Genomic DNA, 24,651 nt, shown 5'->3' on the forward strand with positions numbered 1-24,651 from the left:
TCTGGGTATGCAGGCATTTGTTACAGTATACATGATCAAAAAGCTCCTTTAGTGGAATTATTGAATTGGATTCTACAAGATTGTTAAATATAGTGAAAGGTTATTGCCATTAGTTTATTTGGGAACTTGACTCTTGTGAGATTCTCTTAGAGCAGGCCAAGTTTGCTTTATGTCCCAACTTTTCCTCCTTCATTTTTGTTTTCAGAATAATAATACAGGTAATTAAGCTTTGGCTAAATGGGGTGGGTCTCCTTGATGGGTCTATTGTTTGCCCCTTCCTTGCTAGTTTAGAAAGCTTTTTAGGACCATTAAATCTGTTGCAGACAGACTCCTCTAACTTTACTTCATATTTGAAGTTATATATGGTCTAAATTAATTGTTCAAACAAGTTAATAAACCAAAAAAAAACAAAAAAAAAAAAACAAAAACAAAAACAAAAACAAAGCTTTCAGGTGTTTGTTCAAATTATTTGATTTGATTTTTTCTTCATTTTCTGCCGACTTACCCCTAACTTCACAGCAGAAGCTCAGACCATTATTTGACCTGAATTCAAATTGGAGCATCCACTGATCAGCTCACGTTTCATCCCTTCAGACCAAATTCATACTGCTCATTTGAGAAAAGGGTACAAGCACATGATATTAAGAAAGAAAAGAGTACATTCACATGTATGTAAATCCTTTTCCCAAAACAATCAGACATTGTAAACCCTTGAGTGGTGTATTTTCCAAATTTTTGTTGAATGCTTAGAAATTTACCAGAAAATCTCCTTTTGTCTAAAAAATAACCTGTTTCAGAAAAATATATGGCTGAAATTGCATGAATATCAGCCAAAGTTAAAAATTATGGCATTTCAGCAGTTGTATGGGGTTGAAGTGTATTTAGAGCTTAAATTGAAGTGGGAAGTTCTCTAAATAATATGTGAAACTATTGTAAGGCGTCATCCCAAACTCCTTCAAAGTAGAACCTAGGGTTATGACCTTAAGTATTTTAAGAGTCGAAATGAAAGAAACTGAAGCTGTTAATTTGATGTTTTTAGAAATTAAGGGTACACAGATATCAACCTATGGACTAATTAAGTTTATAAAACCAAAAACAAAAGGGGAAAAAAATAGAAGAAAAGGAAGAAGAGTTAGTGAGAGAAAAAGAGAGAGAAAGGCACTGGCCTCGTACCTTGTGCTGTTCCTCCGGGGTAAACCTACTGGAGCAGAAGAGAACAAACAATGTAACAAGAAGGAATAACCAGGAGGATGCTAGGACCACTGACATGGGAGAAATTATATTTTAATTATACTGACAAGTTAAAGGAGTAGATGCCTTCATTAACCAATAACCACCTCCAGGCTTCAGTATTACAGCTAAAGTGTTATGATCCCAGCAAAATGAACAAATAATCAAACCTACTGATGCCTATAAAAGAATACTATGCCTGCACCAAGGCATAACACTCCTATACACAGAAAAAGCAGTGGGATAGAAAGAGGAGCGAGATGGCAAGTGAACAGACCAAGATTTTGCCACAGGGGAAGGTGACAAATGAGGATACCGAGATGTTGTCAAAGAAAAAGATGGAAAATGAGATTACCAAGATGTTGCCAGAGAAAGAGATGGCAAATGAGGAGACCAAGATAGTGCTGGAGGGCGAGTCTGCAGATGGGGAGACCAACATATTGCTGAAGAAAGAGTCTGCCAATGGGGAGACCAAATTGTATTGCATGGACAGTGGTGATGGCCCTTACAGCTATGCCAGATGTTCCTGTTCTCAGGTTGCAAATTTCTCCTCTCTAACTGTACGATTCCCAGTTACATTCAAGCAGTATACTAAAAGCTTGTTCTACAGTTATTCTAACTAGTGTTTCTAATTTTTTTTTTAAACACTTAAAAAGCAATTCTTTTATAAAAATTTTAAGTGACAAGAAATATTAGAAGCACTCTCTATAATACTACAATTCAAAAGTATGCATACATTAGTTCTTTAATTTCTCCAACCAAATTCTTCAGGCACATTTCAGACAAGGTATCTTTGATTATGGGAATGAAAGATTTTCTTATATTTTGCAGAAAGATTTAGTGGATGCTGCAACGAAAGAAATGGAAAATGAGGATTCAAAGATGTTGCAAGAGAAAGAGATGACGAATGGGAAGACCAAGATGTTGATGGACAAAGAGGTTTCAAATGGGGAGAGTTATCACATGAACAGTGGTGATGGTCCTTACAGCTATGCCAAATATTCCAGTTATCAGGTTCTTTTTCTCCTCTCTAACTTGGTTCATAATTAAACTTAAACAAAAAGGATGCATAAAGCCCCTTCATAAGTCCTTTTTCTTAATTTTTCAAATACTTTTTTTCACTTACTGCTTCAGCTGATAAATCTTGGATTATGTTGTTGATGATGATGGATTTTCTTATATTATACATATGCAGAAAGCTATAGTGGATGCTGCAAAGAAGATGTTAGTTGAAGCAATATCAGACAATCTTGACATCAACAATCCATCATTTGGTTCTTCCAACACATTAAGGATTGCTGACATGGGATGTTCTATTGGTCCCAATGCATTCATTGCTGTGCAAAACATTGTAGAAGCTGTAACACTTAAATACCAGTCCATGCAGCAAAAGCCTCAAGCCTTGGAATTCCATGTTTTCTTCAATGATCACATAGCCAACGATTTCAATGCTCTCTTTAGATCCCTACCTCCCTCACGGCCATACTTTGCGGTTGGAGTGCCTGGTTCTTTTCATGGTCGCTTGTTTCCTAAGTCCAGTCTCCATATTGTACACTCATCATATGCACTGCACTGGCTATCTAAGGTTCCAAAAGAAGTTATGGAAATAAACTTTCTTGGTTTGAAAAATGGGAGAAATTATAGTACTACTGATGAAGAAGTTCTGGAGGTATTTTCCAGTCAGTACAAGAGAGATATGCAGTCCTTTCTGACTGCTAGAGCACAAGAACTTGTTGGAGGAGGTTTGATGGTATTGTTAGTAACAGGTATGCAGAACGGGGCAATTTTTTCCAAAACTTGTAGCGGTATGGTGTTCAATCTTTTTGGATCTTGCTTGATGGACATGGCCAATGCGGTAAGAAATTAAGACTTAGTGATAAATTTCCTTTCTATTTTAAAAAATTACTTTAACTGACTTTTAAACATATAATAGAACATCATTCAAACAAGGAACATGAAGAAGAAAAGGGTCTACAATCACCAAACTATATCAAATTTTTTGTTGTGTCCATCAAGTGATGAGCTTTGTAGTACTTCTATGTCATATGCAATACTTTGGCCATTTACCAATGACTGAGTTCATCTTCCTATTATCTTAAATACTTACAAGTGAAATGTCATAGAGCCATTTTATTATTCAACTGCATTTGCATGAAAAATTGGATCATTCAACTGCATGCTACTTATTATTTTATTATCATTATTATTTAGACCTACACTAGACTATCACATTGAGATCGGTTTTATTGCAGGGATTAGTCAGCAACGAAAAGGTATACTCCTTCCACTTCCCTCTATACTATACAACTCCAAAAGAGTTAGAGGCATTGATAGAGACAAATGGATATTTCAATATTGAGAGAATAGAAATTTTGGCTCGCCCTTTGGAGCATGAGTTACCTGACTACCGAATTTGTAGCTTTCATCTTAGAGCTGCCATGGAGGGACTTGTTGAGGAGCACTTTGGAAAAGAGATCATTGAGGATTTGTTTGAACGCTACACCAACAAACTTGGAGAGAATTCTTTTATATTTGATGAGGAATACCGTAAAGAGACTCATTTATTTGTCTTTCTTAGGCGCAAAATTACGGAATATTCAAGTGAAGAAAAACCAGAAGCAGAAATTGGAAGTGAAGAAGGAAAGAAAACTCTGAATCAACAACTTGATGTGTAGATAAATAATGATGTATTATATTTTCTTAGTTGCTTGGACTTATGTTTAAAGAAGTGATGGAAATGATAGTTGGAATGGAAATTCTACCATGTTTGGAGCTCCATTGAAGGGCAGATGCTTCTGATGGCCAAAGAAAAGAAGTCCATTTGGCAAATAGATTACTTTCTTTGAAGAAAGGATCTTTGTCACATGAAGAATATCTTAGTAAATCGAAATATCTGTGTGATTGCTACTATGTAAACATAGTTGTCTAGCTTGGACAAGGACTCAAAATATAAAAATTTTCAAGCTTCCATGCTATCGAAGCTGCTGTATCTTTCATTTAATTAGTTTCATCTGGATTTATAAAGGCATAAACAAATGCTTATAAGTGAAATTGATAAGAAAAACATTAGATAAATCATGAACAAGCCTTCCTAAGCTAAAGAGGTATAGAAAAGGGTTATGGTGGTCATTTCAGTTCAAGGAGCTGTGGCTTGCACCAGCTAGAAGATTTGGTCACAACAAATCAAATTTCATAAACAAAAACCAAACAATGAATGAAAGAAGACTTAAGACTAGCAACAACACCAACCAAACTAACCTTTTTCAAAACATTTAAGGTACAATTGTTATATTGACTTCAATGTAACAAGAGATGTCACCAATGATCGAAGCAAGGGGTCTATCCTTAAACCATACACAGGTAATGACACTACTTGTGTTAGAACTTACAAAAATTTCAACATCTCTCTTGTTGGTAACATCAAGTTAAAAACTATTTATGCATAGAACTAAAGAATGTTTTAGTTGTTCTTAAGGCAAAGAAAAATTTGCTATTAGTAGGAAAAATTGCCTTAATTTCTTTTTCCACTATTGAGTCCTCATTTGATAGTTTTGTTGTTAAGGACCAATGATAACAAATTCTAGCTACTGACTATAAGCATTAAGGATTTCATGCCCTTGAAAAGGACTTCCGTCAAGCATTAATGACAATTCAAATTGGTGAAGCACCCCTTACTATTTGGTATTTGAGGAGAGGGCATCCTTATTGAAAATCTTTGAAAGAAATTTTGTTGATATGTCCAATTGGATTAGATAAAAGTCTGTCTATGTGAATTTTCAATTTAGGAAAAAGTTGCAAACTCCCTTTGATTTCATTTAATAAAGTTTGTAACCTCCCTTTTAAACAATTGCACTATGACTTATAGGGTCCAACATCTTTTGTTTCAACTAAAGCTTTTAAATATTAAGAATTTTGTTAATGATTACACAATATTTTCTTGGCTATATCCATTGAAAAGGAATATGTGCTTTCTTCAATGCTTTTGAAGCTTTAAATGTTAATTGAAAATCAACTTGAAAGAAAAATCAAAATCTTTCAAAATAATGGTGGTAGTGAATTTCAATCTCTTAACTTTCAAAATCATTTAAGTCATTATGGAATAGCATAACAATTTTCTATCTGGAAACTCTAGATAAAAAATGGGGCAACCTAATGAAAACATAGACACATAATTGAAACGGGATTGGCCATGTTATTCCATGCCAATATGCCTCTAAGTCTTTAGGTTGATGCATTCTTAAATGTTACATTTTTAATAGATAGATTCCTTTGCTCAGTTTTAAAAACAAAAGTTATCTTGCATAGGCTTTAAAAGTGTCATCTAAACATAACATTCTAAGAAGCTTTGATCATAGTTGTTTTCCATAATTAAGAGGTTATGGAAAGAATAAATTTACAAAGAAAACACATCTTTAAGTTGTTATAACGTATAGTCCCTTAGACAAGAGATACCTCTACTTTCATCCTCAAATAAATAGGATATATATCTCTCAACATGTTGTCTTTGATGAAAATTGGCTTTCATGTGCAAATAAAACTTTGAGTGACTCTTTGTGGTTGGCTCCTAAGTTGCTCTTTTTGTGAACTTGAAGCCTGGACAAGTAAGCCCCATAAAACTCTAAGTGACCTTAAAGAATTAAATTAGCAAGCTACTCCCATCAAGCTTCACTAAGTTTCCCATCTCTTTATTATGATGAAAAAAACTTAAAATCCATTAATTGAAGTAAAAAAGAAAAAGGAAAAGAATCTAAAACAAGAGCAACCAATTCTATCCATTAATGCAAATCAACCTCAATAAGCTTCTCATCTCTTTTAATTCCATTAATGTTATTTGCAGTGCTTAATTTTGATCATGATAAAGGTCATTCATGGTATGAGGAGAAGCAATACTTAAAACAAGGTTTGAAAAAGTGTTGATTGGCATTTAGACCTTGGTAAGTCTAATGAAATTTTTAATAGCATGGCCAAGTTTTATGTATACTTGACGTGCATTATGGCTTGGATCAACTTTGATACTTTATTATGCCTCTTCCTTTTCATTTCCATAACCTTTACTAGAAAAATTATTATTTTCAAGGTTTCTACTTTGAAAATTTTTACTACCACAAAAGTTACTCTTTTGGTTGTTCTTCATGGGATGATTGTTGAAAGGAATTTTTTCTTTGATTGTTGTTCTAAACTATTAGGTTTGTAGATCTTTATTACAACACTTCTTGGTTACCATTTCTAACTTCAATATGATTTTCTCAAATCAACAAAATATTTTTAAGCTCTACCATATCAATCCCACATGGTGTAATACTAATTGAACTAACAAAAGATTCATATTTTACGCTTGAACTGTTAAAGATATGTTTAATTTACTCCTCTTATGGAATCAATTCATGACCAAATACAATAATATTTTTGACATTATTTTATCTTCATGACACAATTTGTCATCAACAGAGTCCTTTTCTTTGTTGTTTGAAGCTACATCCTACATCACCATATTCTTGCTTGTAATTAGGAGGTAACAACTTATCTAAATAGTCTCATTCATTGAACAAAGTGGAGCAATTAATAATCTAGGTGTGAATCCCTTCTAAAAGTAAAAAAAATCCAATTGAGAACTATTTGGTCATACCCTTTCCACTATAAATATCAAGGATTAACAGTGGTTAGGTTTGGAAGAACTCTTGGTAGACATCTTGTGATACCTTTGACATAGTCTTCCAAATCATACATTTTAATCATAGTTAAGATTTGACATCTCCACCATATATAATTATGTTCATCTAGTTTAATTATGAATAAGTGGTTGAGAGAATTTAACAGAAACTAAGGTTGAATAACTTGAGCCTCTTAAGTGGGTTTCTTGGTGAATGTCATGGATATTTCGGGTAAAGGCTTAATACCGTGTAAAATAAGTACAAAAAAGTTTTATTCTCAACTCAATAAGTCAAATTTTTTTCTTTAAGTATTTAATTATACATTTTATGCATTTACAAAAACATCTTAAAGGATAAATACAAGATAAAAAATATTTTAAAACATAAAATAAATTACAAAATTAACTCTTGATTTTATCATGTCAACAAGAATAATTGAATGATGGTTATCCTTATCTATTCCTGATCTTAATGGCACTATGATCATCTATTGTATTGATTTATATTCCCTAATGAATTTGGTTCAAATCTATTAGTAAGAAATGATACGAGTACAAATGGTCATCATATGATCACTTGACATAAACTTAGAACAAATCCCTCACTGGTGTCTCAATTGTCTCTTACTATAGAGACCTTGAAAAATGTAAATTAAATGATACAAGTTTGCTCTCAAAATTAATCATTGGTTTGTAGCAATGAAGGAAGAACTTTGAGCATATTAGAACAAACACATGCACAATTGTGCCTAGACCATAAATGCTAATGTTCCAGCTTTAAATAGGTATTTCAAACCAAATTTAAAGAAAATGGAAGGTAAATTGATCAAAAGCATAACTAGTTGCTCAAGCTTTTACTCAAGTACCATAACAATACTTTCATGAGACTTTCAATCCTACCATAAAGCGAACAACTATTCAACTAATTTTGGTCATTTCAGTCTTTTCCAACTAGGTCATGCAACAATTAGGTGCTAAAAACCCCTCTCTTCAAGGGTTTCTTAAAGAAATGATTTATGTGGAACAACCACCAAGCTTCAAATTTCATAGTTAGCTTTTAGCAGATGTTATCCCTTTTCACATAAGGGAAATATTGCAATTATAACTTGCCAAATTTGGTTAAGTTGAATGGCAAATTAGCTTAACCCAAAGATGAAGCTAAGCTTGAAATCTAATTGAGCCTGGTTCTCCACCTAAGTTACACAACTCAAGCTTAATTTAAACTTATATTTCTTACTCTAGATTAAAATCAAGTTATACTCTATTTAGTAAATGTATGTTTGAGTCTTAGTAATGTTGGTCGAGTTAGATGAGTTGGAGTAGTTAAAAAATCAAGTTAGGTCAACAATCTAGAAATTGGCTGTTGGATTTTGTTAGCCTAAGTGTTCCATAAGTATGTTTTGATGATAACTAAACAAGGTTAAGGATGCTAACATGTTTTAAATCAAGTAAAGTTTCAGTTTTTATAGTTGAATTCAAAATAAAGCTCAAAGATAGCTTAAAAAAATATTCAAATGTCATAAAGAGACGGTTTTTTTAAGGCTCAAGATGTATAAGAACCAATGTAAGATGAATCCCATAGGTTCACTTAAGATTAAAAGTTTTCTCATGCACTTTCTAATGCATTCATTCATACCTTGATAATTAAAAAATAACCTTAAGTGCGTAAAGAATGATGAATATGCATTTTAATTACCTCAAAATCTTAGACTCAACTCTTCCTAAAATGTCCTATAAAGCTTTTTAAATGAAAGGCTAAAATAATTCTAAGATCAGAATTGATTTTAGAAGCTTTTTGGGCTTGCCCAATTCATCAAGGGTGCCTTAAACTAGTCAAACCAATTGGGGAACTGGTTTAACTGGTTAGGCTTTCCTAGTAGAGGGCCAATCAAATTTACTTAAAAATCTTCTCTCTCTTCCAGTAGTTGGTACTTAGTATCGAGGTTTGGTCAAGACTTGAACTCACCAATCATTGATTCGTGCCCAATTGGTGTCTCAGCTGATTCGTGTCCAGCTGGTGCTCCTTGATTGAGGGAGTAATCAACAAAATTTATAACCTATTACACCATATACTAGGGTAGCAAAGACAAAGCTACTATAGTATAGTGGCTCTAGGATCGTTCACTGGGATGGGTTTTCACTTCACAAATGATATTAATTCAAAACTAAATTGGTGCCTTTTCATTTCAAGGTTAGCTTTAAAAGAAAACATAAAGATGTTTGAATGAAAAACGTTTAGTTTTAAACTAACCAAAAATAGTAACTAATTTTACTTACAAAGAAAAGTGTTTCTTGGAGTTCAGATCACTAGGCTCAGATTCCTCATACAAAATGGGAGTTCCGGTCACTTGTTTCTTTTCCTCACATTAGAGAATTAACATATAGTTCCTTCTCCAACCGGTGTTGTACAGATGCTTCCCATTAATGGGTTCAAACACTAAATCCCTCTCACTGATGCACCTTGCAATGGCTCATACCTCTCACCTAGCACTTGCCATTCAAGGTGATCTTTAACCTTGGATTACCCGTCAAAAGCTCGCAAGAGATAACTAATGGATGTCTCCTTGGAGTCCAAAAGCTTACCAAGTGTTGGCTATTCTAGAAAATCCTACCTTCAAGTCACCTCCCAAAGGCTCGCAAGGGGTAAACTAGTGCATTTCCATGATTGGAAATCACTTGCCTTACCAAGTGTTGGCCCAGGTGATTTAAAGACGTTTTAAGTTAACTAAAAAGATAAAAACCATTAACGGGTCACACTTTCTCTTCATTAAAAACTAAAACAACGAAACTTCAAATTTATGCATGTGGAAACTTACCCGGCTTTCCTCACTCTAAGAGACAAAAAGTTTAGCCTCTCATCCTCTGTGGAAAAATCCTCAGAGTTTGATTGGCTAGAAAGAAAAAGAAATGAAAAATGAAAGAGAAGGAAAAACAGAGCAAGGCTCTGTATATTCTATATATGATATATGATATTGTTTACAGTGGATGCAAAGGAATATATATAGAGACGTTTTTTCAACCTTCCTAACTAAGAAATCTTATGGTTGGTGGCTTACAAGGAGAAGAATGGAAATTTATACAAAAATATCTGAAGAAAAATATCCAAAAGAGTCGGTGGCAAATATCGGGAAGCACTAAGGACCATTTCGCAGGAGAAAATGGTGTCTGCGAGATTTCGCAGACACACAAAAGGGCTGCGAAATCACTTCGCAGCAACCGGCTCTTCTCGCAGGGCTGCGAAGTGGTCTTTCATCTTGAGGTGCTCAGCTTCCAGCGTGGCGCATATATCGGGTAGCTTCAGGAGGAAATCCACAGCACTGTACAAAAAGGCTGCGAAATTCTCGCAACAAAATGCTGATTTCGCAATACTTTGGAGTGATCTGATTGCAATGGCTGTAACTCCTTCGTTTCAACTCCGAATCGCGCACTGTTTGAAGCATTGGATTCTTGACTTCCTGAGCTTTGAAATGGTATATAGAATGTAGAAAATGGACTTCGGGAAGTGCTCCAAAAGTGTGAAAGAAGACTGCAGCTGCTGTCCTCTATTTTCTTCACTCTGTTTTTCCTCTCTCCTTGCTTCTCTCCTTGCATACTTTGAACGACTTTGGCAAAGGGCTATGGAGCTCCAAAGCTTGGTTCTTCATGAATTTGAGCTCTTCATTGCTTTGTCATGGATTCCAAATAACTCTCCTCAATCTTGGATTGTTTTGGTGATCAAATTACTAACAAAAACACCAAAACTTACACAATTTGATTAGAAATGATTGCAAGGGTCCTTAACATGTTAATTGAGTTAAAAGGCAATAACTACTACTCAAAAGTGTTTAAAAGGATTAATTACAAGCTATCAAATAACACTTTTTGAGTAGTAATCAATCATCACCCACACAACATGAAATGCACCAACGGCTACCTAATCAATCGAACTAAAACTCAGCTGATCAAACACTTTTTGCTTAGTATTGGGTGCTTAAAACATTTTTCTATAAATTGGGGAGCTTGTATACATTTATTGATAAGAGCATCCATTTTCTCTCATTCAAAGCTTTCTATTCAAGTGCATTAACTTCTTCATTTGCAAATCCTTTTAGTGCACCTATTTTATATCATCCTAACTATTTCTTTGTATTGAGCCTTACTTGTGCTAGGATTGAGTGAATTAAAATATCACCTCTTTATTCAAAGTTAAGTGTTTTGAGACTTCAAGTTGGTGGAGAACTCGAAAGAAATGTAGTGCCCATTGGAGTTATAAATCCAAGTGTATAAGATTGAAGGCTTGGTTTGAAGCATTGACTAGTGCAACCTTCACTCAAAAAGGAGGTTGGGGAGAGTAGATATAGGTGGGATTATTGAACCACTATAAAGGTGTTTGCATCTCCCTCCCCTCTATTCTTTACTTGCTTTAATTTTTACTTGTTTATTGAGTTTTTAAATCACCAAATTCACCTCACCCTCTTGGGTGTTTTCTTTAATTAATTACCCTTGTTTCACATATTTACTTCTATTTAACAAGGAACTAGATATTAAATTAAAATGGTATTGAATCAACTTATACCTAACATATAAGGAATAAAAAATTGATTATCAAATTTCTATGCCAAAGATGATAATAGGTTATCAAAATGCATTAAAAACATATCAAAATCAACCTAAAAAATTAACAACTATTCATTTTATTAAAATTTTCTAGCAATCAACCTCTTTTAAAAAAATTAAAAACTATAAATTAGTCCATCTAACTAGAATATTTGAAAATCAATACAATAATGTATAAATTTATAACATCCATTTGCTCAATCTAATAACTACAGCCCTATATATTTTACAACCAAAATAAGAAAAATGTTGTAATAGATTTAGGGTTTTAAATATTTTTTCTGAGTGTATCATACTTTTATGAAGTTTAAAGAAGCATATTCTAGTCACTGTAATAAATACCAACTAGGTTCATCAAAGAGATATATTTCGTCAAAGGGTCTTTTGCTTGTTAGTGAGTGATCATATAAGGAATCTGAGTAAAAGATCCAAGAAGAGTAGAGATTGTCAATGAATAAGATAAACAATCTTCTAACTTTGTCAAGCTAATCATTATCCTGGAAGGACCCACTTAGAAGTTATCTAACAACTTTTGGGTCTTAGCTTAGTATTTTCTATATTTTGTAGAAGAGTCATAAAATTATAGTAGGATATGTTCATGGTTTATCAACATATATCAACTAGAAAAATAGAGATTAGTTGAAATGTTGATGTTTTGATAGATGTCAAATAGTAGAATGACTATCAAATCTTGACAATAGCTTCTAACAAAACTAGTGCGGATTCAAGTTTATCTTACGAAAAATATTTTGCACAAAAAAATGGGCTTGAACAGTTGACCAAAGTAATTTGGGAATATATTGAGGTTTTTACAACACACATAAAAAAATAATAATAAATAAATAAATAAATAAATAAAATATTTCTGAAAGGGCATTTATGATATTTCATGTGTTTCAATATTTCCATTTATTAATTTGGGGTTCATTTGGATCATTGTCTCATTGTGATGTCATTTATTGAGGTTGATTAATTTTTTAGGCATTGGAGAATTATTTTAAACTTGTGCAAAGATTAAGCTAGTTATCAACTGGTTAATTTTTTAGGCATTGAACAATTATTTTAAACTAGTGTAAAGAGTAAGTCAATAATTGACTTATTGAATAAAAAAAAATAGTTTTAGAGCTTATAATTTATGAATATTTAATAAGTTATTCATACTTAGGAATAAATTAAATATTTAATTTTATTAAAATTCCCATTAAAGTATTCCAAAATTACATTATTATTAGAGTATCTTAAAATTTCTGTGGAAGACATTTTAGATTAATAATGTAATTGGGAATAGTTAACCTAACTGGAAGGACTTGACCATCTCTCTTTTAATCTATAAAATGGGTTGGTTGGAGGATACTAGTAACAAGAGAAAAATTTTAAAAAAATCCTCTCCTTAGAAAAACCCTAACCTCCAAACTCTTTTATTTTTAATTGCTTTTTATAACCTAAGAAAGCAAAGTGGTTGTGGGAAACCAACATCCCAAAGCGCACAAAAACTGAGAAAATGTTGCTCAAAATTGTCTGATGCCAAAGTTTTAATTAATAAAGTTTGTGAATTTATTGGCAGCAAATTATATTAATTTATATATATATATAGTTCATGGGGAGTATATTTAAATTATATTAATTAAAAAATGTCCATTCAAAGGATATTAGCATTGAGGCGATTGGGGGGAAAGATGTTTATCTCAAATCCTTGGTCGAATTCTTTAGACCCATTTTATATTGCAGATCATAGAAACCCTAGAGCTCCTACAACATAAAGCTGAAGTCCTAAAATTCCAAGCTTTCTTCTATGATCATGCCCAAAACCACATAGATCAATATTCAGATCCCTCCTGCCAGTAATACTTTGCTGCTGGCATGTCTGGTTCATTCAACTGTTGCTTGTTCCCTTACTCCAAATTCCACATTGCAAACTGATCTTTTTTATGCATTCAACTTGATATCCAAAGTTCCCAAGTAAGATGGGAACAGAAACTCTGATGTGAGGAATAAAGGGAAAATCCATGGCTTAGTCGTGGCTGCAAAAAGAAGTTCATGAGATCTATTCAGCTCAATTCAAAGAAATGCAGGTCTTTCCAGTACTGTGATATTTTCAAGTTCATTGCAACAGTCTTATATGGAGTTTTAGGAGATTTAATTGGCCATTGTTTCTTTGAGAAGAGAAGTACAAGCTTCTAACTTGCTCTTTCTACTCTGGTTACCTAATTCTAAAAGTAGTATCCCCAATCGAGAGTGAGAAATCTCAACTTGAGAGGGAATTTTGAGAAGAGACTTTGTCATTCTCAAGGACTCTCGGGAATTTCTCTCTTGTTTGAGGCAACTTTCTGAGTATTTAGGAGCAGCCAGATGTGGATCGATCGCTTTTTGTCTTCCTTGGATTAATGGGTTGGGGAGGGAAAAAAGCAATGGATTTTGAAACCCCAACTAAAGTCTAGCAGCAAGTTTGCTGCAAACTAAAAGATGCAAAATATATGAAAAATGACTGTCTCCAGATGGTGATTGGATTACATATATCAAATATATTTGTCATATGTTCGAAGCTGGATAAAGGATTTAATCAGTGGCAGTGCACAACTTGGTGTTGGGGTATTAACACTCTAAATATGCTTAGCCTGAAAATGCATGGAACAAAAACCATCTCCCACCTTGAAAGACCACCTCACATTTGAGTCCAGGAGAATGTAAAACACAAACGAACCAATAAATTCTTACTTCTACGTAGATTTGCCTTCCTTAACAGACTAAAAATTACAAAATGGAATCAAAACCTTCTGAAGCAGGCTTGTATTGGCAACTAACTAAGTAGTTTGAGTGCAAATGCTTAAAGGATCGATGAGAACTTAGAATGAGAATTCAACCATATCGAACAAGTGAACGAAAAAGATAAATTCAAACTAAAAACCATGACAACTGAATGTAAAAAACATAAAGATCTTCCCATAGATTCAACACTAACAAGTTGATCCATATTCTGTAATTTCGAGGTAATTGGAGTACTATGTTGTCAATTCCCATAACCAAAGCATCAAGTAGTGGACAAAGATCCAGAGACTATGGGTAGCCTTTTCAAAAAACTAGATTAAAAATTGTGCTCCCTTTGATTTGTTGCTACTTTCTTCGGTTATTCAGATTATTTTTATGCAGGTCCCCCCACCCTCCAACACTATACCCTCTATGACCAACAAGGCTATACCTAGTAAACACTAGCATAGGTCGCGAATACAGATAAATTAAACACATTAAACAAGCGCAAGCTAAAACTTTATTAATGAGGGCAAAGTAACCACTTTGCCATAGGAGGACAGCTGTGAGATGTTCTCTTCTGACCAGAAATTTTTTTGAAGGGAATGCTGTCAGCATGAACACACTTTCTTCAAAGCAATGATGCTAAGGAAAAGCATGCAATCACCTTCACACTTTAGAATTAAATGCATTTTTTTTATATACATTCTGTATTGGAATCTACCTCATAAAAAAGTTGAAATAGATTAGTTGACCTTTCAACACCCTGGAAAATTGGTTGGCAGCAGAATATCTTTTTTAGGGGGACTTTGGTTATGACAAGATTCCAAGTTGAGTCTGGAGAGCATAGTCTGTGAAGGTGGTCCTAAGCCTAGTGAAAATGCCATTCTTTATCTTTCACAAAGGAGAACCACTCTCCATGGCTGGGATTGATACCACTAATTTAATTTCATTAAAGATTTTCTAATTAATAAGGCATTGATCCAATATTCCAAAGCAACTTTTGAAATTTAAACTGCCAATATGTTTCTAGTGGTGTTCATATGTATTCTATCAAACAAGTAAAGAGCACAAAAAAGAAAAATAAAATAGAATGATCAATTTATAAGTGACTACACTGGCTGGTTGGATCTAGAAAATCATAAGCTAGGGTTGAATCGTTAGAAGTTTGAGCAATCAAAATGGAAGAAAGAAGAGAGAAAATCAAATAAGAGAAAAAGCAAAATAAAGAAAAAAAAAACAAGTTTCATAAAAAATAAATATTTTCAATTTTATATCTCCATTCTTGTTCTTCTTTCCGAGAAAATCGAAACGGGATGCTAAGCAAACCGATTTTGATTGGAATAATAGTCTCCCTATCCTATGCCATAGAGAACAAGTCTCTCAAACAGTGGCAAGGTGTGGTTTGACATGCCCACAATACTCCTGACTATTCTTCTACCCACCTTTTTTCTTCTTTTTTTTCTTTGTCCTATACTTTCATCATTTCTTCAAGCAACCAAGAATACTAGTTTTTTATATGCAATCCTGGTAGAAATTGAGGAATATATGCTCCACTATCAAATTACAGTGTCTATTAATCATTAACAAAACCCATGGGATTTCGAAATGGAAAATGATGTTTTTCCATATGAATTTATAAACATTGGCATCCTGTATGTTGGCATGCGTTACTTCCAGCAGTTTTGTAAGATAGTAGGTGGCTACAAGTAGAAATCATTTCCAAGTCGGTGAGTAAATGGTTTTGTCTTGTCTGTTTTAGAATTGCTGAGGCTATTTTTACTTCCAAAACAATCATTAAAACTCATAGTTATTTTAGAAAATAATGTATAGCTCAAATTTGTAATATTAGCCCTCAAACTTTATGGGATATAATCCCATGCTTCCTAAGAAAAGAATCAAACCTATTAGACATTTCACTTTGATTAGATCGAAGTCCTTTGATATATTTACCCAATAAGTTAAATGATTCCTCCTTTAAAGTCAAAGAATTTTATTCAAGGCATCAGATTGCCTACGTACTAGGTTACATATCTAAACGTAGAGTAATCATTAATAAAAGTGATGAAGTATTTGTATCTTCTCATACATGAATACTAAAAAGTCCACACACATCAGTGTGCATGAACTCCAAGCATTCTTGGCTCTATGTCCTTTAGAAGTAAAAGCCCTCTTGGTTATTTTACCTTCTATATAAGATTTGAGAACTAGAAGTTCTTTAATGATTAAAATGCCCAAGGTCCTACACATCTAATCTTTGGATCCCGTTTAGATTAATATAAACTAGGTTTAGATATCAAATGTTTGATTAGTACTAAGTTCCTTCCTTTTAGTGAGATCTAACTATTTTCATTACTTGAAAAAAAAAAGGTAATGGAGTAATACATGGAAGTAGTAGTATCTCCCACTAGTAGGCACAACTAACCTTGCAATTGAAGCTAAGGTAACCACATCTTCATCATGTAACATTCTCACTTTGTTGAAAGCTCTATAAAGAATTATAGATAATGGGCCTAGAATGAATCCACCACTATATATTTAAAAATGAGAATATAATGTGTGTGAAACCAAGGTTTGGTTAATCTTGATTTTGATGATAACAAAACAAGGTTTAGAACTAATGATTATATTTCAAGTGTGATTAGGCAAGATGATTTCCAAAGTGGCAATCACAAAGACAAATCAAGCCAAGGAGAAATCATGGAGAAGAAGACCACCTCAAAGAGAAGTGTTTTTCAAGACCCAAGCTTCATAAGATCTCTTTGTAAGGTTGTTGGTGCACTAGGATTTTCATGCATTACATTCTTTACTTATGCACCAAAATCATCCAAGAGTTATTTTGTTTTAAAAATCTTAAGAATTGGATGATTTCATGTCTTCAACTAAAACCTAGTGTTAAATATTTCTCAAACTTGTTTTAAAAGGTTTTAAGTTGAAAAAGGTTGGGTGTTGAGCCAAAAAATGGCTCAACCTGTTGAACCAGATGAGGAACCGGTCAAGGTCCGGGTCGACCTAAAGCTCAACCGGTCGAGACCCGGGTGAACCCCCAGCTCAACAGGTCGAGGGTGCAAAAAACTTTCTCTTTATTCCAGAACGGTTGTTCAACAGGTCAAGGTTGAACCTCAACCGGTTGAGGTCCGGTCGAGGTCCGGTTGAGGCCCAACGGTCACCTGCTAAGCATTTAATAAAAAGGCTAGTTTGGTTTTTCTCTTCTATAAAAAGGCTCCAATCTTCATTGTTTAAAAAGCTTAACCTTCCCAAACCTTTCTTGAATATATTTAAGCCTTGGAAGAGTGTTTTTTAGTGCACCATTGTTCTAAAACTTGCATATCCTTAGTGCACCTTTCAATCCTAATTTTCTTGTATCATTTGAGCTTAAAGTTCTAGTGCTAGGATTTTTGTGAGATCATTTTATTTGTAAACCTTTGAGAGGAAGTTTCTCAAGAGTGTGGTATCTCTTGAGAAGTGTAAAGTGTGCTTGGAGCAAAAAGTCCAAGAGGGTGAATTGGAACCATAATCCAATTGTATTGCTTGAAGGCTTGGTTTGGAAGCCTTGAATTAGTGGAACCTCAAGCTTAGGATTGAAGCTAGAGGAGAGTGGATGTAGGCCGAGTTGCGCCGAACCACTATAAACTCTTGTGTTTGCATTCTCTCTTCCCTACTCTTTAATGTATATGCAATTGTCTTTATATTGCTTATTATATACTTGCATATAATTGTCTCTTACATTCACATAGTTTAAATTTGAAAAAAGAGACCATTACCCTATTCACCCTCTTTCTAGGGTGATTACCGTAGGTTGGATTAGCCTAATTTTTCTAACAATGTGTACTTTCCTTTTTAAGTAATTTCATTCATTTTCCAATGTCTCAAAAGACCACAAAGGAACCACTTGGCCTGAGCTTGTTCTCTTATTCCCACTCTTGATTTATCCTTATTTGATGTTATTCTTCTTTTAGTATAAAAGCATAAAGAACCATTGAGTCCCATATGAATACCTATTTGATCTTTGGGAATCCCCTTAGCCATCTCGAAGGAATCCAATAAGATCTTTGATATTGATCACACAAACCTTAGTGTTCAAAATAGTCTTGAGGGCAACTTGTCTACCCTTATCACCAAATATCCCTCACAAACTAAAGAGAATATCAAAGATTATGACAATAGATGTATCATTATTGCAACACATTATCCAAAGACTCAAGTATAAGACACTTGGTTTTTTAATCCATTTTATGTCACCTTTGATATAAGCTTTGATATACCACTCTTTCTTCTTGCTAAAATTATTAAAATAATAATAACTAGCTCCAATTGTTACCTATTTTAGCTTCTTTATTGTTGTTTGCTATATCCAAATTATTTTTCAATCCAAGTGTTGGGCTTAGTTCACTAACTATTTGTGAGAATGAGAATGATTATAAAGTAGACATGATATCCTTAATAAAGGATAAAACCATGCATTGAACATTGAGCATTCAAGGCAAATAATAATTTAATAAGTGTTGAGATCTAGTACATATATATCCTTTGCTAGATATCCTAGTATCATAAGTATCAAGCCTATGTTAGGCAGGTTATGATCTTTTTACTAAGTAGAAACCCTCTCAAATTGATCTCCCACCTTAAACTTGGAAATCTCTTAAGGCAAGATTAATATACTTTTTAGTTTAGCTCTTAGTTTATGAAAGCCCCTACATTGGGTAGGTCACTTTCTAGTCTTGTCCTTAAGAAAATTCATATCTCTTTATACCTTGACCCAAACCACCATTGGAGTGGTGATGGCCCAAAATCAAAATGGGCTTTAACATAATAATAAAAGTCCATGTTCCTTGATTCCTTGGACCAACCCACTATTAAGGTGGTGATGACACAATTCAAGATGGACTTGATCTTGGAGGCTATGGGCTTACCTATGACTCTCTCCCACTTAATTTTTTGAGTTAGTTAAGAATCTTTTTAAAACTTGAGTAATTTACCTTGATGAATAAATTATTTTCTATGAGAATTTCCAAACTTTTTATTTCATAATTGAAAACCTAAACTTGAAAATTTTAAAATTTCTATGAGATTATTTTATTCAAAATTTAATTAGATAAATTTTCTACTCACAAATTTTAAAGTCTATTTACACAAAAATTCTCCTTTACACAATTTCAATTTAATAATTATTTTATCTTGAAAATATTTTCAAAGAAATTTATTTCTATCAAATTGCTAAATTTCCTTAAAGCTTTTTAGTAATGTCCTTTAATGATAAATTATCTCAAATGAAAATTTTCAAAAATATTTATTCTCCAAATTGGAAGCTTTAAAGTGATAGGAAACTTTCAATTTATAAAAATTTTGAAAATTTGAGAGCACCTTATCCAATAGGGAAATATTTAATTCTACAAGGATTTTTATAAAATAAATTTAAGAAAAATATTTAAAATCCTTGGGAATAATTTAAAAATGAACCTTACCTCTCACAATTTAGAATTTTTTTTCCATAAAATTTATTTTCCTAATATTCATACCTTTCCAATTTAATAAATATTTTAAATTTGGAATTCTATTTTCATAATAATTTATTCCATTAAAATTACCAAAAATAAGACTTTTACTAATATCCTTAATGATAAATTATTATCCATATTGAAAATTTTCATAAATTATTTATTATTCCAATTAAAGACTAGTGTAATATGGAAATTTCTAAATATTTGAAAAGAAAAATCTATAGAGCCCTTTCTCCAATAAAGAAACTTTTATTCTTCATGAATTCTAATAAAATAATTTAAAATCCTTGAAAATAATTTTTCAATTCCTTAATTTACACTAATTTAAAATTTAATAAATAATATACTAGTGGAATCCAACTTTCAAGAAAAAATTAATTTCATTAAGAATTACTAAAAAATTCAATTTTATGCAAAATATTCCATATACAATATATAAAATAAAAAAGGAAATAAAAAAAAATCCCTTTGGCCTTAGGGATCCTATGATAAATTTGGCAAAATTTATTGGGATCTAAAAAATCAAAATTTCAAATTATCCCTGCAACAAAAATTAGGATTAGAATAACAAACAAAAAAAATTGCAAAAATTGCAAAAACTCATTAACTACAAAAAAAAAAAAAAAAAAAAAAAGACTTCAACATGTAGGGTGCATGCAATGTACATGTAGAGTGCACACAAAGTGTACATAATGTGCACGTAGATTGGACATAGTGCGTATGTAGACTACACATACAAGAAACAAGAAAAATAAGCATTCAAAAACATATGAATCAAATAGATGGAGATATTGATTTCTTTTTTTGGGTACCATAGATGGATCAAAAGCAAATTTTTATAGAACAAGAAAAATCATATAATCTTCAAAAAATAACTTACAACCCATCTAATAAAAAGAAAACAATCAAAATATGCATATACATTCATTCAACCAAAAAAATATAAAAGCATTCATCCATTCCTAGGGCCATGTGAAGAACTCCTAACCCTGCATAACAAAATTAGCACACATTAATATTGTATCTAACATGTGATGGATATCAAATCTTGCATAATACTAATTGTTGGACAATCTAAAATCCATTAGGGTTTTAGGGTGCATGTGTTTAAGATACTAGGCATAACAAAAGCAATTAAAAATAAGCACTTTATCCATATAGGGTGTGTAAAATGATGAGAACTCAAACTCAACACTTAGATGAAAGAGCCCATTTTATTGTGTTTGAATTGCTCATAATAACCTTAATGCTTCTTTTTTATACTAGTGCCTTAGAAAATTCTTTTGATGTTTTTTATGAGATTTTTGGCAAGATTAAGGCATTCTTAGTCTATTTATAGCCTTCCTAGCATTTCACAAATAATGAAAAACCTAACTAGGGGAAGCATACACTAAAAGCACACCTCAATTTGAGGCTAGCCCTAATAATGCACATGAAGAGCTTAGTATAAATTGCACACCCTAGAGACACCAATCTAAATTGTTTACTCAAAGAAACACACTTATGAATTGTGCACCTTTGAGTAGTGGTTTAGATTGCACACCTAGGAGCTTAATATGCATTCATAGTTTATGAAGAGCACTTAAGTGACATTGCTCAAATTATGAATTCCTAAATGGGCTTAAGTGAATACAACCCACTACCCCATGCCTGCATGGCTCCATCAAAAGCAAACCTTTGTTTAACCTTAAGTGTGCAATTTTCTCACTAATAAAGAAATGCACATCATTTTAACCCCTAAGTGCACTATTTTCTCAACAATAAAGAAATGCACCTCCTTCAAACAATAAATGTGCAATACCTTCCACTACCTACAAAGTGTGCACTAGACAACTGTTAGGACATTGAGTCTTATTTATATGTTTGCAATTTTGTTGCTTTTTATGTTTGGCAATAGAAGTCTTTTTAAATAGTGACTTGCTCTCCATTGAAGATCAAATGTTGTTGTTCGTCCTAACCATACACATTTCAATTTAAATAAGTTTTCCAATTTTGAAAAATACATGAAAATTTATTTCCAATTAAAAATAACAAAATCATATGCAAGTAATCAAGATAGCATATGATAAAAGAAAAGACATAACAAGAAATAAACAAATTCACAAGAAGTTGGAAGAGTTGGAAATTGAGGATAATATGAGATATAAATACTCTAAAATTATTCAACCATATGCACCAATTGCATGAGTAACAATAAATTAGTAAGATTATAAACAAAGAGGAATGCTATAAAGTATGCTAAGATTTTTTTTTTCTTTTCCAATTTTCTTGGCTACCCATTATCATATTCAGGAATTTTAAATGAAAAAAAAAAAGCAATATATTGCATTTTATATGTAGATATATCTCCTGAATTGAAGGTGAAGCCAAAAATAAAGAAAATGCCTAAAACAATCAGAGTTCTTGAAAGTAACCCCAACTTGCCCCAAAGAAAAAACCTTAAAGAGACCTTAATCATCTGATAGGAAATAGCTTTAAAGACAAACCATTATATTCCCATTCACCATTGGAAAAAACCACAAACCATATTCCTTATAAATCTCAAGCTTGTCTACAGTCCATGAATGTCATCACTCCAAAGGCTCATACTCTTCAAACCATCTTAGTTTTCATACAAGATGTTTGTTCTTGGAGAGGAAAAAAAAGTCTCAAATCAAGTCTCACGGTTAAAAACTAAAAAAAAAAAAATTAAAAAGAAGGAAGATCCATCCTTTGTAATTATGCATCTATGTGGAGGAGTCTACGTGTCAATTGGTGTTGTTAATATGGCAAGTAAAAGAGTTACTTCAGGAAATAATTTTCTTGTTGAAAGTGTGAATTACTTCATTCTCCATCCTTAGATCTTGTAGAGTGCATGTAATTATTCCTAGGTTTCTATAAATCTATCACAACATAATGAAATAACAATAAAAAGCATTTTAGAATAAAGATCTAGAGACAGAAACTCATACCTATGATCTAGATGTTCCCATATCAAATCCAAGCCAATGAGGATGTCATGGGCATCATAGAACTCATCTACCTAACAACCTTCCACCCGATCTCTCCTTTCATGGATTCTAGCACGAGATAAGGGTAGGTTTCTCCCTCTCTCTCTCTCTCTTTAAAGGGTGGTTAAGCTCCCTTTCTCTATAATCTCACAAATCTGAGTATGAAGAATGAAACCTTAACTCCTTAAGGGAGTTTATATAGGTTTCCTTATTGATTTAAGTGACTTGAGCCCAAATTGGGTTTAGGTCACCTATTCCAGCCTACTTGACTCCTAATTAATTAATTAGCCTTAATGGGTTCCAATTAATTAATTAACCCAATCTAGAAAGTTAATCCATAAGGTTTAGTGCAGCTTTGCATTTTTACCAAAATGTCCTTATGCACGCTTATGAATTACATATACCTAAAATACCCTTAAAGTATGCCCCCCTAAAATAAGAGATCAAGCAGTGACCATTGGAACCCATAAGAAAATACTAGCTCCCTCAAAATCCAATTTTAAAACTAACTCAACACTCTACTAAAAATAGTTAACTACATTCTAGTATCTTATGAAATTACAATGAGCAAAGCTCAGGTTTATGACCTACTATTCATTACATGCAAACTCCCATGAATTGGTGTTCGCAATCTAACAGGGTAATGTTATTAACCCATCAAGATTACCTCTTCAATCCCTGAGTTACAAATCCTCTTATTATGTGATCAATTAACATACTCTAACTCTAAGGAGCATATGTCAAATTTCATAAAAGAAATTATTATAACCACAAATTTCATGATCACGTGTACTTTGGATCCCTCAAAAGGACACGTTGTCTCAATCCCATAAGATATCATGGTGCTTGTATTGATAATACATATTGCCACCAACCTCCATTAACAATGACCTAATTCGTAGGGATACATGACTGTTAGCATCTTAAATCTAAGCAACATAAGCCACATCAATTTTTTTAAAACAATGATCTTTAAGGTTAAAATGCTAACCTTTAAGTTGGGATGTTCCTAAACCTTGAATCCAAGTGTTGAAAAATCAAATCGATGTCGTTAAAAGTCTCATTGACCTATGATCTTCCACCCGATGACTCAACCTTGTTCCTTAGAACACAAATGGTGGGGAGTTTGAGAAAGTGGGGGCTAGGACTCTCTCTTCTCTCTATATGATGGAAGAGAAAAGTGATGGAAACTCTAATCCATATAAGGTATTTATAGGGTTCTTAACTAGGCTTAAGTGACTTGAGCCCACATGGGCTTGGGTCACTTAATCTAGCCCAAATTGGATCGTAATTGAATAATTAACCCAACAGAGTCTACTAATTAATCAATTAGCCCAATCTAGAGACCTTATTCACTTACCCTTATGCAACCTTGTATAATTACCAAAATGCTCTTATGCACAAAAGTGAACCTAAAGTCAATCCAACCCTCATAACTCATGCCAACAAGGTATATGGTCTCAAAACGGGAACCACTAGAACCTATAGTAGTGTGAGTTCCCTCATAATTCAATTGTGAAGTTGATTCAACATCTAAGTTTGGCTCAAAAAGGTTTCCAAGTTAAGGTTCTATACTCTATCACTTTGTTGGAACTAGACAGATCCATTATTGGTGTTGGAACAATACTCCATATCTCATTTACTCATGTTAAATCCTTCTCAAAAGCCACAAAGTAATCAACTCCTCACATTACATATGTTGTGAAGAATCTGAGGAATTCCCTTGAAGCTTTTGTCTTCAATTGAAAGATATTTTATGTAGAGCATAGGTGGAAGGGAAAGTTGTTTGTCCAAATATTTTTTTGTCTTGCTTGTGAAGTTTTTCTCCTATCTCCCATTTTAATTTACTTAATCAGATTGATGGTGGGGTTGTGAAGCCACTGCGAAATGGACAAACAACCATAGGCAACATCAATAGAAAATGCTTGTGGAACTAAAA

At 32.9% G+C, this 24,651-nt stretch overlaps 1 protein-coding gene across 2 annotated transcripts; it reads left to right on the forward strand.

The window, feature by feature from the left end:
- Positions 1–1,194: 1,194 nt before the first annotated feature.
- LOC100252958 (loganic acid O-methyltransferase) lies at positions 1,195–4,006 on the forward strand. 2 transcript variants are annotated; one of them, XM_019224745.2, is made up of 4 exons: positions 1,195–1,766; positions 2,062–2,244; positions 2,426–2,996; positions 3,483–3,705. In XM_019224745.2, the coding sequence occupies exons 1-4, from the start codon at positions 1,491–1,493 to the stop codon at positions 3,587–3,589; spliced, it is 1,137 nt and encodes a 378-aa protein (XP_019080290.1). In that variant the 5' UTR covers positions 1,195–1,490; the 3' UTR covers positions 3,590–3,705. The 2 variants fall into 2 exon arrangements, with proteins under 2 accessions (XP_019080290.1, XP_002266476.2); XM_002266440.4 differs by having other exon boundaries at positions 1,200–1,766; positions 2,426–3,085; positions 3,483–4,006.
- Positions 4,007–24,651: the final 20,645 nt, after the last annotated feature.

The sequence above is a fragment of the Vitis vinifera genome, chromosome 14 (genome assembly GCF_030704535.1).
Source record: "Vitis vinifera cultivar Pinot Noir 40024 chromosome 14, ASM3070453v1".
Taxonomy (NCBI): Eukaryota; Viridiplantae; Streptophyta; class Magnoliopsida; order Vitales; family Vitaceae; genus Vitis; species Vitis vinifera.